Source organism: Sinocyclocheilus grahami, unplaced genomic scaffold, assembly GCF_001515645.1.
Source record: "Sinocyclocheilus grahami isolate Dianchi unplaced genomic scaffold, SAMN03320097.WGS_v1.1 scaffold197.1, whole genome shotgun sequence".
NCBI lineage: Eukaryota > Metazoa > Chordata > Actinopteri > Cypriniformes > Cyprinidae > Sinocyclocheilus > Sinocyclocheilus grahami.
Window position 1 is genome coordinate 78,069 of NW_015505376.1, and position 16,868 is coordinate 94,936.

The following is a 16,868-nucleotide window of genomic DNA, read 5'->3' on the forward strand; positions in this document are numbered from 1 at the left end:
TATATATATATATATATCAACATAGAACATAAAACATTACAATTGCATAAATAATGCCTGAGTATCGTTACATTTTTACATTTATTTAATTAATCGTTATATTAGAAGTTTAATTATTTATACACTATTACACTAAGAAAATTATAATTTATTTTTATATATATCAACATAGAACATAAAACATTACAATTGCATAAATAATGCCTGAGTATCATGAAATCGTTACATTTATTTAATTAATCGTTATATTAGAAGTTTAATTATTTATACACTATTACACTAAGAAAATTATATGTATGTAATTTATTTTACTACAGTTCTTTTGAATTACATTCTAATAATAATAATAAGAACCATTATTGAGCATTGACAACCAATAAAATTTGCTATAATAATCAGCATATTAGAATGATTTCTGAAGGATCACGTGACACTGAAGACTGGGGTAATGGCATTAATTTTAAATTATAATAATATTTCATATTATAGGTGTTTTTACTGTATTTTTAATCTAATTAATGCTTGCATATTCTTTATAAAGAACAGCATTTAATATTATATATTTTATATAAAATATATATTCCATGATTCATAAATTTATTATTGTGTTCAAAGATAAAAGCATCAAATAGACATTACAAAAAGGAGCTTAAGAAAGAAATATTGTATTATATTCAACATAGAACATTACAATTGCATAAATAATGCTTAATTATCATTAAATCACTACATTTATTTAATTAATTATTAAATACTTATACTCATGCATAAGTGAATATAAATTATATATAATTTATTTCAAATAAATGTAATGTGCTAAAAACTTTAGCAGTTTTTCTCCATCATATTCGTCTTCCAAAGTAGCCAGGTTTCCATCCAAGAATTTTTTGTGAAAAAATATTTAGCGCTTCAAATTTTTTATCGACATAGCTGATGGAAATGACATTTATCAATAAAATTGATCATGTGTCGACATTATCTTTTTCCGTTTAACTTTAGCGCATAAATTCTATAAAGATATTTCAAATGTCGCAAAAAATTCTTTGGAAACACTTTTTGTCGAGAAAAGAGGCTTTAAAGGCAAAGAAATGTGGTGTCACATGGCAGAAATAGCCTATAGGCAGTGTCCATGTTCATGGTGTTGCTCACATTAAAGCACTGTTTCCCTGTAGTTCAAAAGTGCATTAAATCATATTCATATTATTAAATTGCATCTAAAATTATTTTATATTTGGTAAGAAAAAGATGAGTTACCTCTCAAACATACTTATCTTAATTTGATGTTCCTTTAGTAGCCTACATTTACGTTATTTTTTACAGTGCACTGCTCAGTTTAAATAGCCTGTAGTCTGTGCCATTCAGCATGACCACCATACCCCCATGATATTATGCCAAGCACATTTTGTTTTACGTGGATATTGGAACGCAAAGTACAACATTTTAAATTAATATATTTTGGCTTGTTAGTAGCTGTTTATTTATTTTTTTATTCTGTTCTATTCTACCATTAAATTTAAAGTTTTTGTTGTGGAGTGAGGGGAACTAAAATAGCATGGTTTTCAATGTTTGGCTGGCTGTATTTTATTATGACAATTAACAGGCTGTGTTGTAGAGTTAGCAATGCTTAACTGCACAAGTGAGGTGCCGGCATGCTCGCTTGTTTTTTTTTTTCCTTATAAAAACAACTTACACCATCTACACCGGACGCGAGTGGCGCAGCAAATGGTGTAGACACGTTGTTACTATACTCCTCCATTTGTGGTCATATGAGAGTACGACATTATTCAAAACTATTCTAAATATTCATTTATTTGTGTACATGTACATGCTTTTGTAAAATAAAGGAAACAAACAGGATGCCGCTGTCTCAAGAGCGCATCACAAAAATGAGCCGAAATTCTGCATTTAGGCTGATAATTGTTGTTGTTTTTTTCTTTCGTTTTGTTAATTTATTATTTAGAAAAATATATTTCACATATAGGCCTATTTATTTATTTTATATATAGCTTTATTATGTTTTTCTCCATTCGCAGAAGCGCTGCAGGTGCGTGATGTGACCATGTGAATCCTCATGTTCTGTTGTGTATGCTGCTTTTTGCGTGTATAAAATTAATCCCAGGAAAACATATTTAGGCATTTTTATTGGGTCACAGCCATGTATCAATTCAAATTTTATTTAATGTAATTTAACATAATATTGTCAGTTAATAATGGCTTAACGACAGTCGGTTGTTGGTTAGGAGAAATAAAATAACCGAAATGAACATTTCCTCTAAAAGTTCATCAGAAAAATAATGATAGGCTAATACAACTGCACCTATTTATGAATAATGCTTGATGATCAAGTATCTAAATAGTCTATAGCAAAGTACAAAAAAAACAACTCATGACACTTGTTAAAAATTATTTTATGCAGGCCTATAAAATTTAATAATAGGCTATATAATAACGTTTTGTTTCAAATGGATGAAGAACAGGCTACTAGTCTATATAATTTATGCAATAGGTGAAATTATGTATGGAAACAGCTCAAGGACATTTTTACACCAAAACTTATGTGACAATTTGTTTTTTAGGGATGACGTCATCATGCACACCATTTTATCGGTAAAAGGCCAGTTGGATGGAAACAGACTGTAGACAGAAATTTTCGCAAAGTTTTTTTACGCATATTCTCTTTGTCGATAACAAAACAGCACAAAAACTGGATGGAAACTTGGCTAGTGATAAAAAGCTAAAGCTAAAGAACCAGGTTCTTTAATATTTTAATGGCACGTTTACATAACTATAGACTTAATACAGCTTGTACTTGTAGTTTGTTAATTTGTGGAGGCAATAAATAATGCTTAATTATCATTAAATCACTACATTTATTTAATTAATTATTAAATACTTATACTCATGCATAAGTGAATATAAATTATATATAATTTATTTCAAATAAATGTAATGTGCTAAAAACTTTAGCAGTTTTTCTCCATCATATTCGTCTTCCAAAGTAGCCAGGTTTCCATCCAAGAATTTTTTGTGAAAAAATATTTAGCGCTTCAAATTTTTTATCGACATAGCTGATGGAAATGACATTTATCAATAAAATTGATCATGTGTCGACATTATCTTTTTCCGTTTAACTTTAGCGCATAAATTCTATAAAGATATTTCAAATGTCGCAAAAAATTCTTTGGAAACACTTTTTGTCGAGAAAAGAGGCTTTAAAGGCAAAGAAATGTGGTGTCACATGGCAGAAATAGCCTATAGGCAGTGTCCATGTTCATGGTGTTGCTCACATTAAAGCACTGTTTCCCTGTAGTTCAAAAGTGCATTAAATCATATTCATATTATTAAATTGCATCTAAAATTATTTTATATTTGGTAAGAAAAAGATGAGTTACCTCTCAAACATACTTATCTTAATTTGATGTTCCTTTAGTAGCCTACATTTACGTTATTTTTTACAGTGCACTGCTCAGTTTAAATAGCCTGTAGTCTGTGCCATTCAGCATGACCACCATACCCCCATGATATTATGCCAAGCACATTTTGTTTTACGTGGATATTGGAACGCAAAGTACAACATTTTAAATTAATATATTTTGGCTTGTTAGTAGCTGTTTATTTATTTTTTTATTCTGTTCTATTCTACCATTAAATTTAAAGTTTTTGTTGTGGAGTGAGGGGAACTAAAATAGCATGGTTTTCAATGTTTGGCTGGCTGTATTTTATTATGACAATTAACAGGCTGTGTTGTAGAGTTAGCAATGCTTAACTGCACAAGTGAGGTGCCGGCATGCTCGCTTGTTTTTTTTTTTCCTTATAAAAACAACTTACACCATCTACACCGGACGCGAGTGGCGCAGCAAATGGTGTAGACACGTTGTTACTATACTCCTCCATTTGTGGTCATATGAGAGTACGACATTATTCAAAACTATTCTAAATATTCATTTATTTGTGTACATGTACATGCTTTTGTAAAATAAAGGAAACAAACAGGATGCCGCTGTCTCAAGAGCGCATCACAAAAATGAGCCGAAATTCTGCATTTAGGCTGATAATTGTTGTTGTTTTTTTCTTTCGTTTTGTTAATTTATTATTTAGAAAAATATATTTCACATATAGGCCTATTTATTTATTTTATATATAGCTTTATTATGTTTTTCTCCATTCGCAGAAGCGCTGCAGGTGCGTGATGTGACCATGTGAATCCTCATGTTCTGTTGTGTATGCTGCTTTTTGCGTGTATAAAATTAATCCCAGGAAAACATATTTAGGCATTTTTATTGGGTCACAGCCATGTATCAATTCAAATTTTATTTAATGTAATTTAACATAATATTGTCAGTTAATAATGGCTTAACGACAGTCGGTTGTTGGTTAGGAGAAATAAAATAACCGAAATGAACATTTCCTCTAAAAGTTCATCAGAAAAATAATGATAGGCTAATACAACTGCACCTATTTATGAATAATGCTTGATGATCAAGTATCTAAATAGTCTATAGCAAAGTACAAAAAAAACAACTCATGACACTTGTTAAAAATTATTTTATGCAGGCCTATAAAATTTAATAATAGGCTATATAATAACGTTTTGTTTCAAATGGATGAAGAACAGGCTACTAGTCTATATAATTTATGCAATAGGTGAAATTATGTATGGAAACGGCTCAAGGACATTTTTACACCAAAACTTATGTGACAATTTATTTAGGCATTTTTATTGGGTCACAGCCATGTATCAATTCAAATTTTATTTAATGTAATTTAACATAATATTGTCAGTTAATAATGGCTTAACGACAGTCGGTTGTTGGTTAGGAGAAATAAAATAACCGAAATGAACATTTCCTCTAAAAGTTCATCAGAAAAATAATGATAGGCTAATACAACTGCACCTATTTATGAATAATGCTTGATGATCAAGTATCTAAATAGTCTATAGCAAAGTACAAAAAAAACAACTCATGACACTTGTTAAAAATTATTTTATGCAGGCCTATAAAATTTAATAATAGGCTATATAATAACGTTTTGTTTCAAATGGATGAAGAACAGGCTACTAGTCTATATAATTTATGCAATAGGTGAAATTATGTATGGAAACAGCTCAAGGACATTTTTACACCAAAACTTATGTGACAATTTGTTTTTTAGGGATGACGTCATCATGCACACCATTTTATCGGTAAAAGGCCAGTTGGATGGAAACAGACTGTAGACAGAAATTTTCGCAAAGTTTTTTTACGCATATTCTCTTTGTCGATAACAAAACAGCACAAAAACTGGATGGAAACTTGGCTAGTGATAAAAAGCTAAAGCTAAAGAACCAGGTTCTTTAATATTTTAATGGCATGTTTACATAACTATAGACTTAATACAGCTTGTACTTGTAGTTTGTTAATTTGTGGAGGCATCCAGACATTGAGTGTTTAATGGAACCATGTAATTATTGGGTAACTTGTTTTGCTTTTGTGCTCTGAGAGAGTGCAGCCTAGCATGAATATTTCTCTATGCGTAGTCAAGTACAACACTAACACCCAACACCCTCCTTTGTCTAAGAGAAAACAGACTGCAAAAATCTCTGTGTTAGAGCCTTTCTAGCTGAAGTGTTGATGCTCAGTGAGGTCAAAAGTGTTCAGTCAGCTCATTTGATTTCATCAAATGTATAAACCGCTATTAAATATTAACAAAGAGAGTGTGAAAACACAAACAGGTGGTCAGATCGCACAGCAAACAATGCCTAAACTTTTCCCTATCTTAACCTCGGCTGCTCCCCGTCCTTGGGAGAATGGAGGTGAGAAGAGACGAGTGGAGGGAGGTGAGGTAGGCAGCCGTCTGAGCGCTTCACATCAGCTCTCCCTCCGTCTGACAGATTGACGGATGAACAAAAAGGACTTTTATCTTATTTTGCCAAGGTCTGGCAGTCATTCAAGGTCTATTAAGCATAAATAAATGCAGCTAGAATGGACACAGCTCCCCACTCCTCCAAATGAACACATATGATTTACAGGAAATCTATAGCTCCTTGTTTCAGGCGAATTTATTAAGGTGTCAGGACATGAATCTGACTGCCTCAAGTGCTAGACATTGGTATCAGAAGACGCTCTACATTATCATAAATCGAAGGATTGAAAGCTCATAACTGCTGGTACAGATCAAGGATACAGGCAGTGTAGATGTCATATCAATTATAGAAATGCAATAAAACGATCAAGAATTTAAGAGGTTTGCCGCAAGTCCCCACCAGACTCGGACGAGATGTTAGAACAGACAGCGCTCATTTGAACTGTCCCATGCCAGTGACAATTTTTGTCTTTTAGTCAGTCCTTTGAGCTTCCATTCAAATCGAAATGTCATTTAGCTTGTGTAAAATATGCTGCTTATTTATTCCCTCATATTTCAGAGCCTTTTTCTCCTCACGGGCCATAAATTAAACTTGATCAATGACCTTTTCTGCTTGACTTGTTTGCGACTTGCCATGTTCAGCAAAGAGCGCAATGGAAATATTTCATATACGCCTGCAAAATGGCAACAAATCACCAAGGATTATTCTCAGCATAAAAGTTTTTTTTTTAAATTATGTATATACAGTATATATATATATGTATAAATGTGTGTGTGTGTGTGTGTGTGTGATTTATTTTAATATTGTTCTTTTGAATTACAATTGAAATTAATTAAATGTACAGTATAAATAAATTAAATAAAATGTATCATAATTTCCACAAAATTATTAAGCAACAAAAACTGTTTTCGGGCATTGATAATAATAAGAACCATTATTGATTATTGACAACCAATAATAATTGCTATAATATTATTTCTATAATATAATATCCTTCAGAAATCATATTAGAACTATTTCTGAAGGATCATGTGATATGGAAATTGCATTAATTTAAAATTATAATAATATTTCACAATACTGCTCACAATACTGCTGTTTTTACTGTTTTTTAATCAAAGTAATGCTAACATATTATTTATAAAGATTAGCATTTATAATTATAGATTTTATATCATTTTAAAAAACAACTTCTATTATAATTCTATAATCAATTCTATATTTTATTATTCAGAAATATAGACAATATGAAATGCTACTGAAATATTATAATATTGTATTGATTGATTATATAAAGAATAAAATGTATAATTATATATTTTGCTGGTTTGTACAGGAATTCCAGTCCTGCAATACCCTCCCTTGCCCGGATCTAAAGAAGACCACTCCCTGGACCCCATGGACGCCGGTGAATATCTCAGACAATGGAGGCCACTACGAGCAGCGGTTCAGGTACACCTGTAAGGCGAGGGTCCCGGAGCCCAGCCTGCTGGAAGTAGGGAGACAGCGGATTGAGATGAGGTACTGCTCCAGCGACGGATCCACGGGATGCTCCACAGACGGTGAGATCTCATTCTGTCTCTATTCCCTGCGATTCTTCATTTGTCACTCAGCTTTTTCCTTTTCTCTCCTCTCATCCTGCTTTTTCTCCCTGTGTCTTTGATGGAGTGAGCCCATAGTGACTTTGAGGCAAGCCACTTGATCTATTTGTCCATCGTTGGAAAGACAACATTATGTGCTCCAGTGCTACTCTCTTTCTTTCTTTCTTTCACTCTCTCTCTCTTTCTCTCATCCATGTGGGCTCACTACATACCTGTGATTTTATAACTGAATTTTCAGCAGCCATTACTCCAGTCTTCAGTGTCACGTGATCTTTCAGAAGTCATTCTAATATGCTGAATTTTGTTTAGTTTTTTTGGGATTTTTGTATTTAACTCTTTTTTTTCAAGATTGTTTGATGAATAGAATAAAGTTCAGCATCAACAGCACTTATTAGAAATATAAATATTTTGTAACATTATAAAGTCTTTACTGACACTTTTGATCAATTTAATGCATCCTTGCTGAGTAAAAGTATTATTTCTTTTTTTTTTAATCTTTTGAACATTGATGTATATTTGTCACCTTCAAATACTTCACCAATTAACCAAAAGTAAATTAAATGGATTTTATTTATAAATATCATATATTTAAATTGATAACTAAACATTTTATTCATTATGTATGTAAAAACATTTCATCAAAGCCAGCTTGTGATGAATTAATTTTCTTTAGATGTTCAAATAAATTCTTAAACTACAGTTACAAACAACAGAAATGTGCTGTTTGTTTGTGTACCAGTTACATCGTAGTTTGGCTTAATGGAAAATCTTCTGAAAGAGGAGAACATATCCTCCAGTTGAGCACCAGCACTTATTTGGTGGAAAAAAGAACTCAACTCAAATAGGAATCAGACTTATCCATTCCTTCTTCAAATGTTTATATGGAAGCAATCATAAAAACTGTCCTTTTTCAGTTTGTTACTGGTGTGCAGGGAATAAAGAAGGAATCCAGACATCAACAAGTGATAAAAGTAAGACACAACCCACATTTGCGCGTGGTATTTGTACGCGTAGAAGACAGCCTCCCTGTTTTGAGGTGCGAGGACCTCAATTTGCCGGTGAAAATGGAGAGAAATCTCAGTGGCATCGTTGTGTGTAATCACATTTCAAGCTAATTACACCGGCAGTGACGGGAAAGCAGGATTCAGTCATTAAAAGGCTTGTGACAATGGTGTACACCCTCTCTAAAGTTGAAGGAGGGGAAAAAGCTCTCTAATTAAATGAGCGCTCATCGTTATGTGTGCTGGAAATATGCTGTCTAAATGGAAATGCTTATTGCGTAGGTATTTTATGATACCTAACGGTGAACAAGACACAATCAGGCAATGCGGAATTTGTTTTGCAATCGTAATTAATCAATAGCCTGTTTTTGGAGCCTGAAACCATCAAAGTAGGGCGTACTGTAGTTTAAAGCTCTTCATGATATGCTGGAAAGCTAATTGCTCCTGCTTAATTTTACAGCAGCTGTTTTCTAACAGGAAATCACATATTTCCTGTAAAGTGACAGTAGCATGACCAACGGGACTGCTTCATTAACAAAGACCTCCAGAGGTTTTAAGACCTGATTAGACTTATTGATATTTTTCTCCGCAGGAGTAATTGCTAACAGATCAGGAATCGCAGCGCAAATTTTATAAAAGCGGCGGATGACAGATTGTACAGCAAACTATGTGAGCGCACTGTCGATCAGTAGCTGTGCTGCGCACTTCACCAAGTTAATTCAGTCCTTGTCTACTTCCATTGAAACGTCTTAGTAGCGCTTAGATTCAATAGCCCCTTTGTACAGGCGATGACAGAATAATACAGATGACTTTCATCAAGCGTATCCCAGCAGGAAGCTTGGAAAAGAACACATCAAATTGCTCTACACCTCCATAAGCGTCTCTGAACCAGAGCTTGTCTGTGACCAATATTCTGACTGTGTCTTTTATTGGTTCCTTCTTGCCTAGCTAAATCTTTATACGTTCAAAGTCAGACCTTTGAAATGCATTATTTTGTTTTGAGAGAGGCAGACGGAGGTCTCGCGGTTGCAGTTGTGGAGGCTCTGAAACGAATTAATCTTTTTTTTGTTGCAGGCCACAACTAAATATAGTAGGCAAATATTTTTTTCAAAATGCACTGAAAATCTAAACCTGAGAAACAGTAATAAAAGTTTTACTAAGTTTTAATAAAATGATTTACAGTGATGCTGTTTGCTAGCTAGTATGCTGACCATCCAATCAAAGGATGAGAAAATGCTGACGTTATCGTTAGCCAGCTAGATGGCCCTGGTGTTGCCAACTCGAAATCTGATTGGTTAAAGCAATGGTTTCATTGCCATTGATTTAAGCAAACAGACGCCTGCACTGTTGATTCTGAAGGCCTTAAGGCAGATTTCTTTGACCCTGGCAACACGATTGCTGAAATATGATTGGATAAAAGCTCTAATATAAACATAAACTGCTGGAAGCAGTGCAACCAAGAGAAAAGGTATGAAATGAAGAGAATAGACTATTGGAAATAATTTAATACACATTCATGGAAAAATATATTAAAACTAAATAAGTGATTCTGATAGTGTTTAAGCCAGCAGAGAAGGCTTTGCTGGCCCTGACGGCCCACCACTGCAGTAATCAGTATGCTAATATTTCATACTAAATGCAGCCTAAATCTACTCATGTCAGTGACTCTCACCCCTCTTCCACAAACCTATCACATGGCTAATGCTAATGTAAAATGAGACTCAGTATGCTTGTTTTCCTTTAATTAGTTCCAAGACAGTCGTAGTGTTTCGTGAGTTGTTCTCTGTTCCCCCAGTTGTCACGGGTGATGACCCTGAGCTTGGCACTCGCTGAAGAGGGGAGGGAGTGAATTGATGGTTCGTTTAGCCTCATTAATTAGAGCAGGGGTCAGAGTGAGAACGCGAGGGAGAAGCAGAGCTCCAGAGCAGATTGTGTGAACAGCCTCTCTTCTCATCAACCCCCAGATTCCCAGCAGTCTTAGCATCTGGATTTAGCTGGTTTTGACACCAGATGATTTCATTGTAGTGATCGTATCAGTGACGTTGTTCATTCAGATTGTGGTACTAGATGAATAAATATTTTGGATGAAATGCAAATTCACTTGTTACCAGGCCATTGTTCTTTTAAGAGATTTATATGTAAATGAGCTGTGCTATGATTGGCTAACCTCTTCAAATGTGAAATGAGTCCCAACCCCACCAAATTTCTGAATATTTAATAGGTGCTGTTATCTAAATCATAATAGTTTTGATATTACAAATGGGATGCCTTCTGAATGACCTGTTTTTGCAGATCATTTTCTACAAATGGTTGTCTTATGGAAGTGTACATAATAAATTTAACTCTTTTATTTGTAATATTTTATTTATTTTAAATCCTGTTTTCCATGATATGTCCCATTTAAATTTAATGACACTAAATATGCTCAGTCTGAATCACTCCTCTTGGCTGAGAAACAGTGAGAGAAGTGTAGAGAAAAAATGTCATGTAACACATTTGCCTTTATTGATATAAACTAATGTTACGCATTTAGAGTGGTAATCACACTTCAAATTATTCAGATATAATTATTCTATTTAATTTGAAATGACAGATGCTCTTCCCAAAATTATTCATGACACAAGCGCAGTAGGATTTAGCTTGTTTTGACACCAGATGATTTCATTGTAATGATCTTATCAGAGGTAACTATGGTGAAGTCGTTCATTTATATTGTGGTACTAGATGAATAAAGTTCCTGGATCTGTTTAAATTAAATGGAGCACATTCACTTTTCCCCCTTAAACCCGAAACACACTGCTTGATTTTTGGCTGTCCCAGACAAAAGATTGACATCGTGAAACAATCGGGGCGATTTCTATGATCGTGGCTCCTAATCAAAGAGTCAAAGACAGGCGTTGTCACAGCCTTGCGACAAAAGATAACCTACGATCATATTCTGACAGTGTCAGAAATACAGCATGATCGTCGCACAGTGTTTTTTTTTTTCAATAGACAATTTAGTTTTATGTGACTGTTTTCTACCCTCTCTCTCATCCTTTTAACAGGCCAATGTTCTTTTTAAGAGTTTTATATGTAAATGAGTTGTGCTATGATTGGCTAACCTCCTAAAATGAGAAATGAGTCACAAACCCAACAAATTGCAGAATACTGAATATGTTCTGATATCTAAATCTTTATAGTTCTGATATTACAAATGTGATGCCTTCTGAATGACCTCTTTTTGAAGATCATTTTGTGTTATGGGGCTACTGTATGTATTTGTATTAAAATTAACTCTTTTATTTTTATTGTTTTATTTATTTTAAATCATGTTTTCCATGATATTTCCCATTTAAATGTAATGGCACTAAACATGTTTATCTGAATGACTCCTCTTTGCTGAGCTACTGTGTGAAAAGTGTAGAGAACAAACGCATTTGCCTTTATCGATATGAACTGTTGTTACACATTTATAGCTGCTCCAAATTATTCCGAAAAATATTTTCACTATTTACTGAAAGAAATGTAGGATGCTAGTCCCAAAGTTATTCATGACACAAGCACAGTAGTAATTTTAGTATGCTCTTTTCCTTATCTTTCAGTGGATGGGAGCTGGTCGTGCTGGTCACCTTGGTCTAAATGCTCAGTGACATGCGGAGGAGGCCACTACATGCGCACACGCACCTGTAACAACCCTCCACCTGCCTACGGAGGTGACATCTGCCTGGGTTTGCATACTGAAGAGGCCCTCTGCAACATCCAACCCTGCCCTGGTACACACACACACTTTATCACGTGCATGAACTCAACCTACGTGAACTCGTACACACTCACACCTTGAATCCGACAGGAAATTACATGACTTTTTTCGGATATGGAAGCCTTTGTCTTGTACCTGCTTTCCTTTCGTCATGTCTCACGCATAAAGTGGCCCGTGGGGGAATGAAAGCAGAGCAAAATCAAAATGTCACACTTCATAGAAAAGCAAATGGTAAAGCCAAGTTTGCGATATGAAGATAATATGCATAAGCTTGCAGCAGGGAGTGCAAGAGAGGAGGGCAAGATAAGGCTATTGATGACAGAGTCAAACCTCACACATTGATCCACGGAAAGGTGAATGGGAGAAGAGAGCTTGTATTCAAATGTCAGTCCATCCATTAGCCAGAACTGTAGTGAGGTTACCGAGTGACCTTTTATTAGCTGCGTTCAGGTCTATCTGTCACACCATTCATTACACAAGCGCATGTGTAGCTGTACAGTGCAGCCGGGAGACAGAGGACGGGATAAGTGAGGGGAATGCTAATCAGAAGACACTGTGAGGAAGTTCTCCTAAACTGGATTCCAAGCTTTTTAGGTTCCATTGTAGAGTATAGTTTAAATTAGCTTGGAGGCCAAATAGATAATCAGTTCACTCGTAAGATAACCACATAACACAATTTCAAGCCTTGCCTGCTGGTAAATAAAAGTCTAATCTGCCAAGAAGATCTAGCTTCTTTGTTTTAAAGCCCCGTTATACTTCAAGCAAATCAAAAATGAACTGATATGACGATTTTGAACAAAATCAGGCCAAAGTCGTGGCCTAATGGTTAGAGAGTCGGACTTGTAACCCAAAGGTTGTGTGTTCGAGTCTCGTACCGGCAGGGATTGTGGGGGGAGTGAATGTACAGCGCTCTCTCCCACCTTCAATACCATGACTGAGGTGCCCTTGAGCAAGGCACCGAACCCCCAACTGCTCCCTGGGCGCCGCAGCAAAAAATGGCTGCCCACTGCTCCGGGTGTGTGTTCACGGTGTGTGTGTTCACTGCTGTGTGTGTGCACTTTGGATGGGATAAATGCAGAGCACTAATGCAGGCCACATGTCACGTCACTTTCCCTTTCAAAATTAAGTTCGTTCAAGGTCAAAACAGCTTGCCAAACTTTACAGAAAAGTTTGCACTGGTTGGTAAACACCTCTGAACTACCATTGGTCTTTGGCGATTAGGAGGGTGTGGATCTGGGGCTCCGCCTTATTTGACATGGAATACCTCTCTGGTTTATTTCTTCTGTTAAGTATGTTAAGGTCAGACACGAGGAACAACATGAACACAGTGGAGATCTGCTTTATAGTAGAAATTGAAGTTGTAATTCTAATTGAAAGCGACACTGACACATTTTTTCAAGTTTAAAGGGTCATGAAACCCTAAAACATAGTTTTTGAAATCTTAACAGATATGTATGGATTGCACATCAGATAAAACCATATTAGCACTCGTTATGTTTATTATTAAGGGCAAGTGGTTTTTCGTTTTTCTGAGCCATTTCTTTCTTCCAGTTTAAAAAGCAAAGTTGATATAATGTAACAAAATGTAGGTTACATGCATCACTGTCATCAGATGCTTTCTTAACTGCTGTTTTCTCACCGTTATTTATGTTTATTATTGAGAGGAAGGCGTGTAGCGCATATTTTTATATTCATCTAAACAGCACTCATAGCAACACTGGCAGCACTGGGTTGTTCACTAACAGTGTTTAGGCGTTTTAAACTTCAGTAACACTTTAGAATAAGGAACACATATTCACTATTAACAAAGAGTTTTCCCTGAACAAACTCCTAATTTGCTGCTTATTAATAGTTAGTAAGGTAGTTGTTAAGTTGAGGTATTGGGTAGGTTTAAGGGATCTTGAAGATGGTCATGAAGAATAAGGTGTTAATATGTGCTTTGTAAGTACTAATAAACAGCCAATATGCTAGTAATATGCATGCAAGTAGTTAATAGTGAGAACTGGTCCTTTAAATAAAGTGTTACCTAAACTTCTTTTCACCCTGAACAACGAAAAAAGAACTTCACTGTGAATATCACTGTGAATATCTCAGGGCCTTTAGAATTAATTTTGGGCAATTTTTGGGCTGGGAGACTAGATAGACCCTGGGCTGGTTTGGAGGGTCTTGAATTCTCCTATTTCAAAACCAGTTAGTTTTCACAACAGTTTTGAAAAGTGTTACAGAAGTGGGCGTGATAAGCTGCGGCATGCAGCGGAAAGAGGTGAGAAAGAAAACACAACAGCGGCTTCTGATCCAGTCAGTTTTATTGCACTCTCCTTGAGTTAAAAGCATCAAAGGTTCCTACAAATGCACATTGCAGTTCACCACTGCACACATAAAAATGAACAAATATATTATACATGTTTTTGTAAGCTCACAGTACATTACATAAATACACATATATCCAGTGATAGCTAGATTTTAATGTTCAAATAAAGGCACAACCATTTGGATTTGAACTCTGCACTCTGAAAATATGAATGTTCTGTTGCATTTTTAATAAGTTTTGAGACTTATTTTGTGACGTTTATATAAGCCATTCGATCATTTATATCAAGAAGCTCTAAAGACCAGTTACATTCATGGTGTGGATGGATCAAGTTTGTGTCAGAGACTCGGGGTATATGGATGAGAATTTATGCCATGCAGAAACACTTACTAGATAGAGAGAGAGAGAGAGAGAGAACTTCACATTCCCTCCCCTCTACATCACTTTGCATCTGATTTGGGCTTGTTGTTGTCATGTACAGAGAGCTGGTCTGATTGGTCCGAATGGTCCCCCTGTGACTCATCAGGGTCTCAGGTTCGCCTGCGACACTGTGACGTCCTGTTTCCCACCGGCAACCAGTGCTCAGGCAACAGCAGTGAAACTCGTGCCTGTCTACCCATCTCCAACTTCATCCCAGGTGGGTACAGAAACCCGCACACATATACACTCAAACACTTGCCATATCGACCCCTGGACAAACAAGTATCTTCCCTTATTGACAAGAAGTAATGCGAGACACACCAAACCATTGATTTTTGCAGTGCAGGGATAATTAGCCTCTCATCCTTTGCCCTGTCTAAGTGGCACGATCGAACAAATGCATTTCGCTGATATGTTTCGTGTAGCATTTGCATTCATACATTCAATAGCTGAGATACTTCCGCTCCACAAGTTTTACAAACTCAAACATGAGCGGTGCAAATTGTAAGAAAGAATATTATATCTGAGTAACTGTACTTAGTTCTCTGATGATGAACTACAATGTACACAGTCACCTCATATTTAATGTGCTCATCTTTAAAAGGATGAGTTATGTGATCTGCCACTTTGTAGAGATAGAAATGGCTAAACGCATGATTGTCAGGGGAGTTATTACCTCGCTTACGATGTAGCACAGGGAGTGGATTTTTAAGGCCATTCTGTAAATCTTGTGTAAATATTGTCTGGCCTACAGAGCCCTCTTGGCTTTCTCAGAGTAACATTCCATTACAGCTCGTTAGAAAAGTTTTATACCTCATTTACTTTCATTACTGATCATAAAAATGCATCGCAGGTGCCACTTTCCTTATTCAGCTCTTTGAATTTTGCGATAATAGGTTGAGTTTGAAATTCACTTGCTGTAATGTTCTGAAACTTCTAAAGATCTCATTTATCAGCCTGATGGATTCATTTCCCTGTTCTTTTCTTGATTTTTTTCTGGTCTCCTCAGAAACGTCTGTTGCACGTTCAAGTCGGGAAGAACAATGGTGTGGAGGTAAGTAGTGTACAAGCAGCCTTATATCACTCTGCAGGGGTTTATTTTGCAATTATGACCGGCTAACTGTACATTATCCCCTTTATTACTCAGCTACTTTCCAAATAAAAAAGTATATGGACATGAAATATTGATTTGAATCAAAATGATCCTATTATTCTAGCTTAAAGCTTAGCTTAGATCAGCTGAAATCCTCCTCTAATAAAAAGCCAAGTAATTTTTTTATTTGCATTAGCTAGCTAACAATATATACACCTACTGTTCAATAGTTTAGAGTCAGGATTTTTTTTTTATTAATACTTTTATTCTGCAAGAATGAAATAAATTGATAAAAAATTATTATAAAGACATTTATATATATATATATACACAAATGATTTATATTTTGAATAAATGCTATTCTTTTGAACTTTCTATTTATCAAAGAATCAAAAAGTATCACAGTTTCCAGAAAAACGTTAAGCAGCGTAACTGTTTTCAGTGTTTATTCAGCACCATATCAGGATATTTAATTATTATGTATTTGCCATCACAAGAATAAATTATAATATAAAATATATTAAAAATAGGAACAAATGAATTTTACTGTTTAATAATATTTTACAATATTACTGTTTTGTATGATGTATTTTAGATCAAACAAATGTAGACTTGGTGAACATAGGTATGGAAGCTGGTTTCCGCCACTGCATAAAAAAAAAAAGACAGGATAATCGACTATTTCTGACTTTTTTTCTTGCAATTGCGATTTTACATCTCCCAATTCTGACTTTTTTTTAATCAGAATTGTGAGATATAAACTCTTTCAGAATTTAAAGAGTTTCAGAATTATATAATCTTGCAATTTGGGAAAAAAGTCAAAATTGTGAGATACAAACTCTCATTAGCGAGAAA

At 35.0% G+C, this 16,868-nt stretch overlaps 1 protein-coding gene across 1 annotated transcript in view; it reads left to right on the forward strand.

Annotated features, from left to right (window-relative positions):
* Positions 1-16,868, forward strand: part of LOC107595143 (semaphorin-5A) — a gene marked incomplete at its 5' end in the record, with an annotated part of 73,752 nt that overhangs the window by 48,079 nt on the left and 8,805 nt on the right. Inside the window, 4 exons of the mRNA XM_016285481.1 lie at positions 7,182-7,407; positions 12,032-12,202; positions 14,982-15,137; positions 15,930-15,974. Coding sequence (XP_016140967.1) covers positions 7,182-7,407; positions 12,032-12,202; positions 14,982-15,137; positions 15,930-15,974 — 598 coding nt within the window. The remainder of the gene's footprint in view (positions 1-7,181; positions 7,408-12,031; positions 12,203-14,981; positions 15,138-15,929; positions 15,975-16,868) is intronic.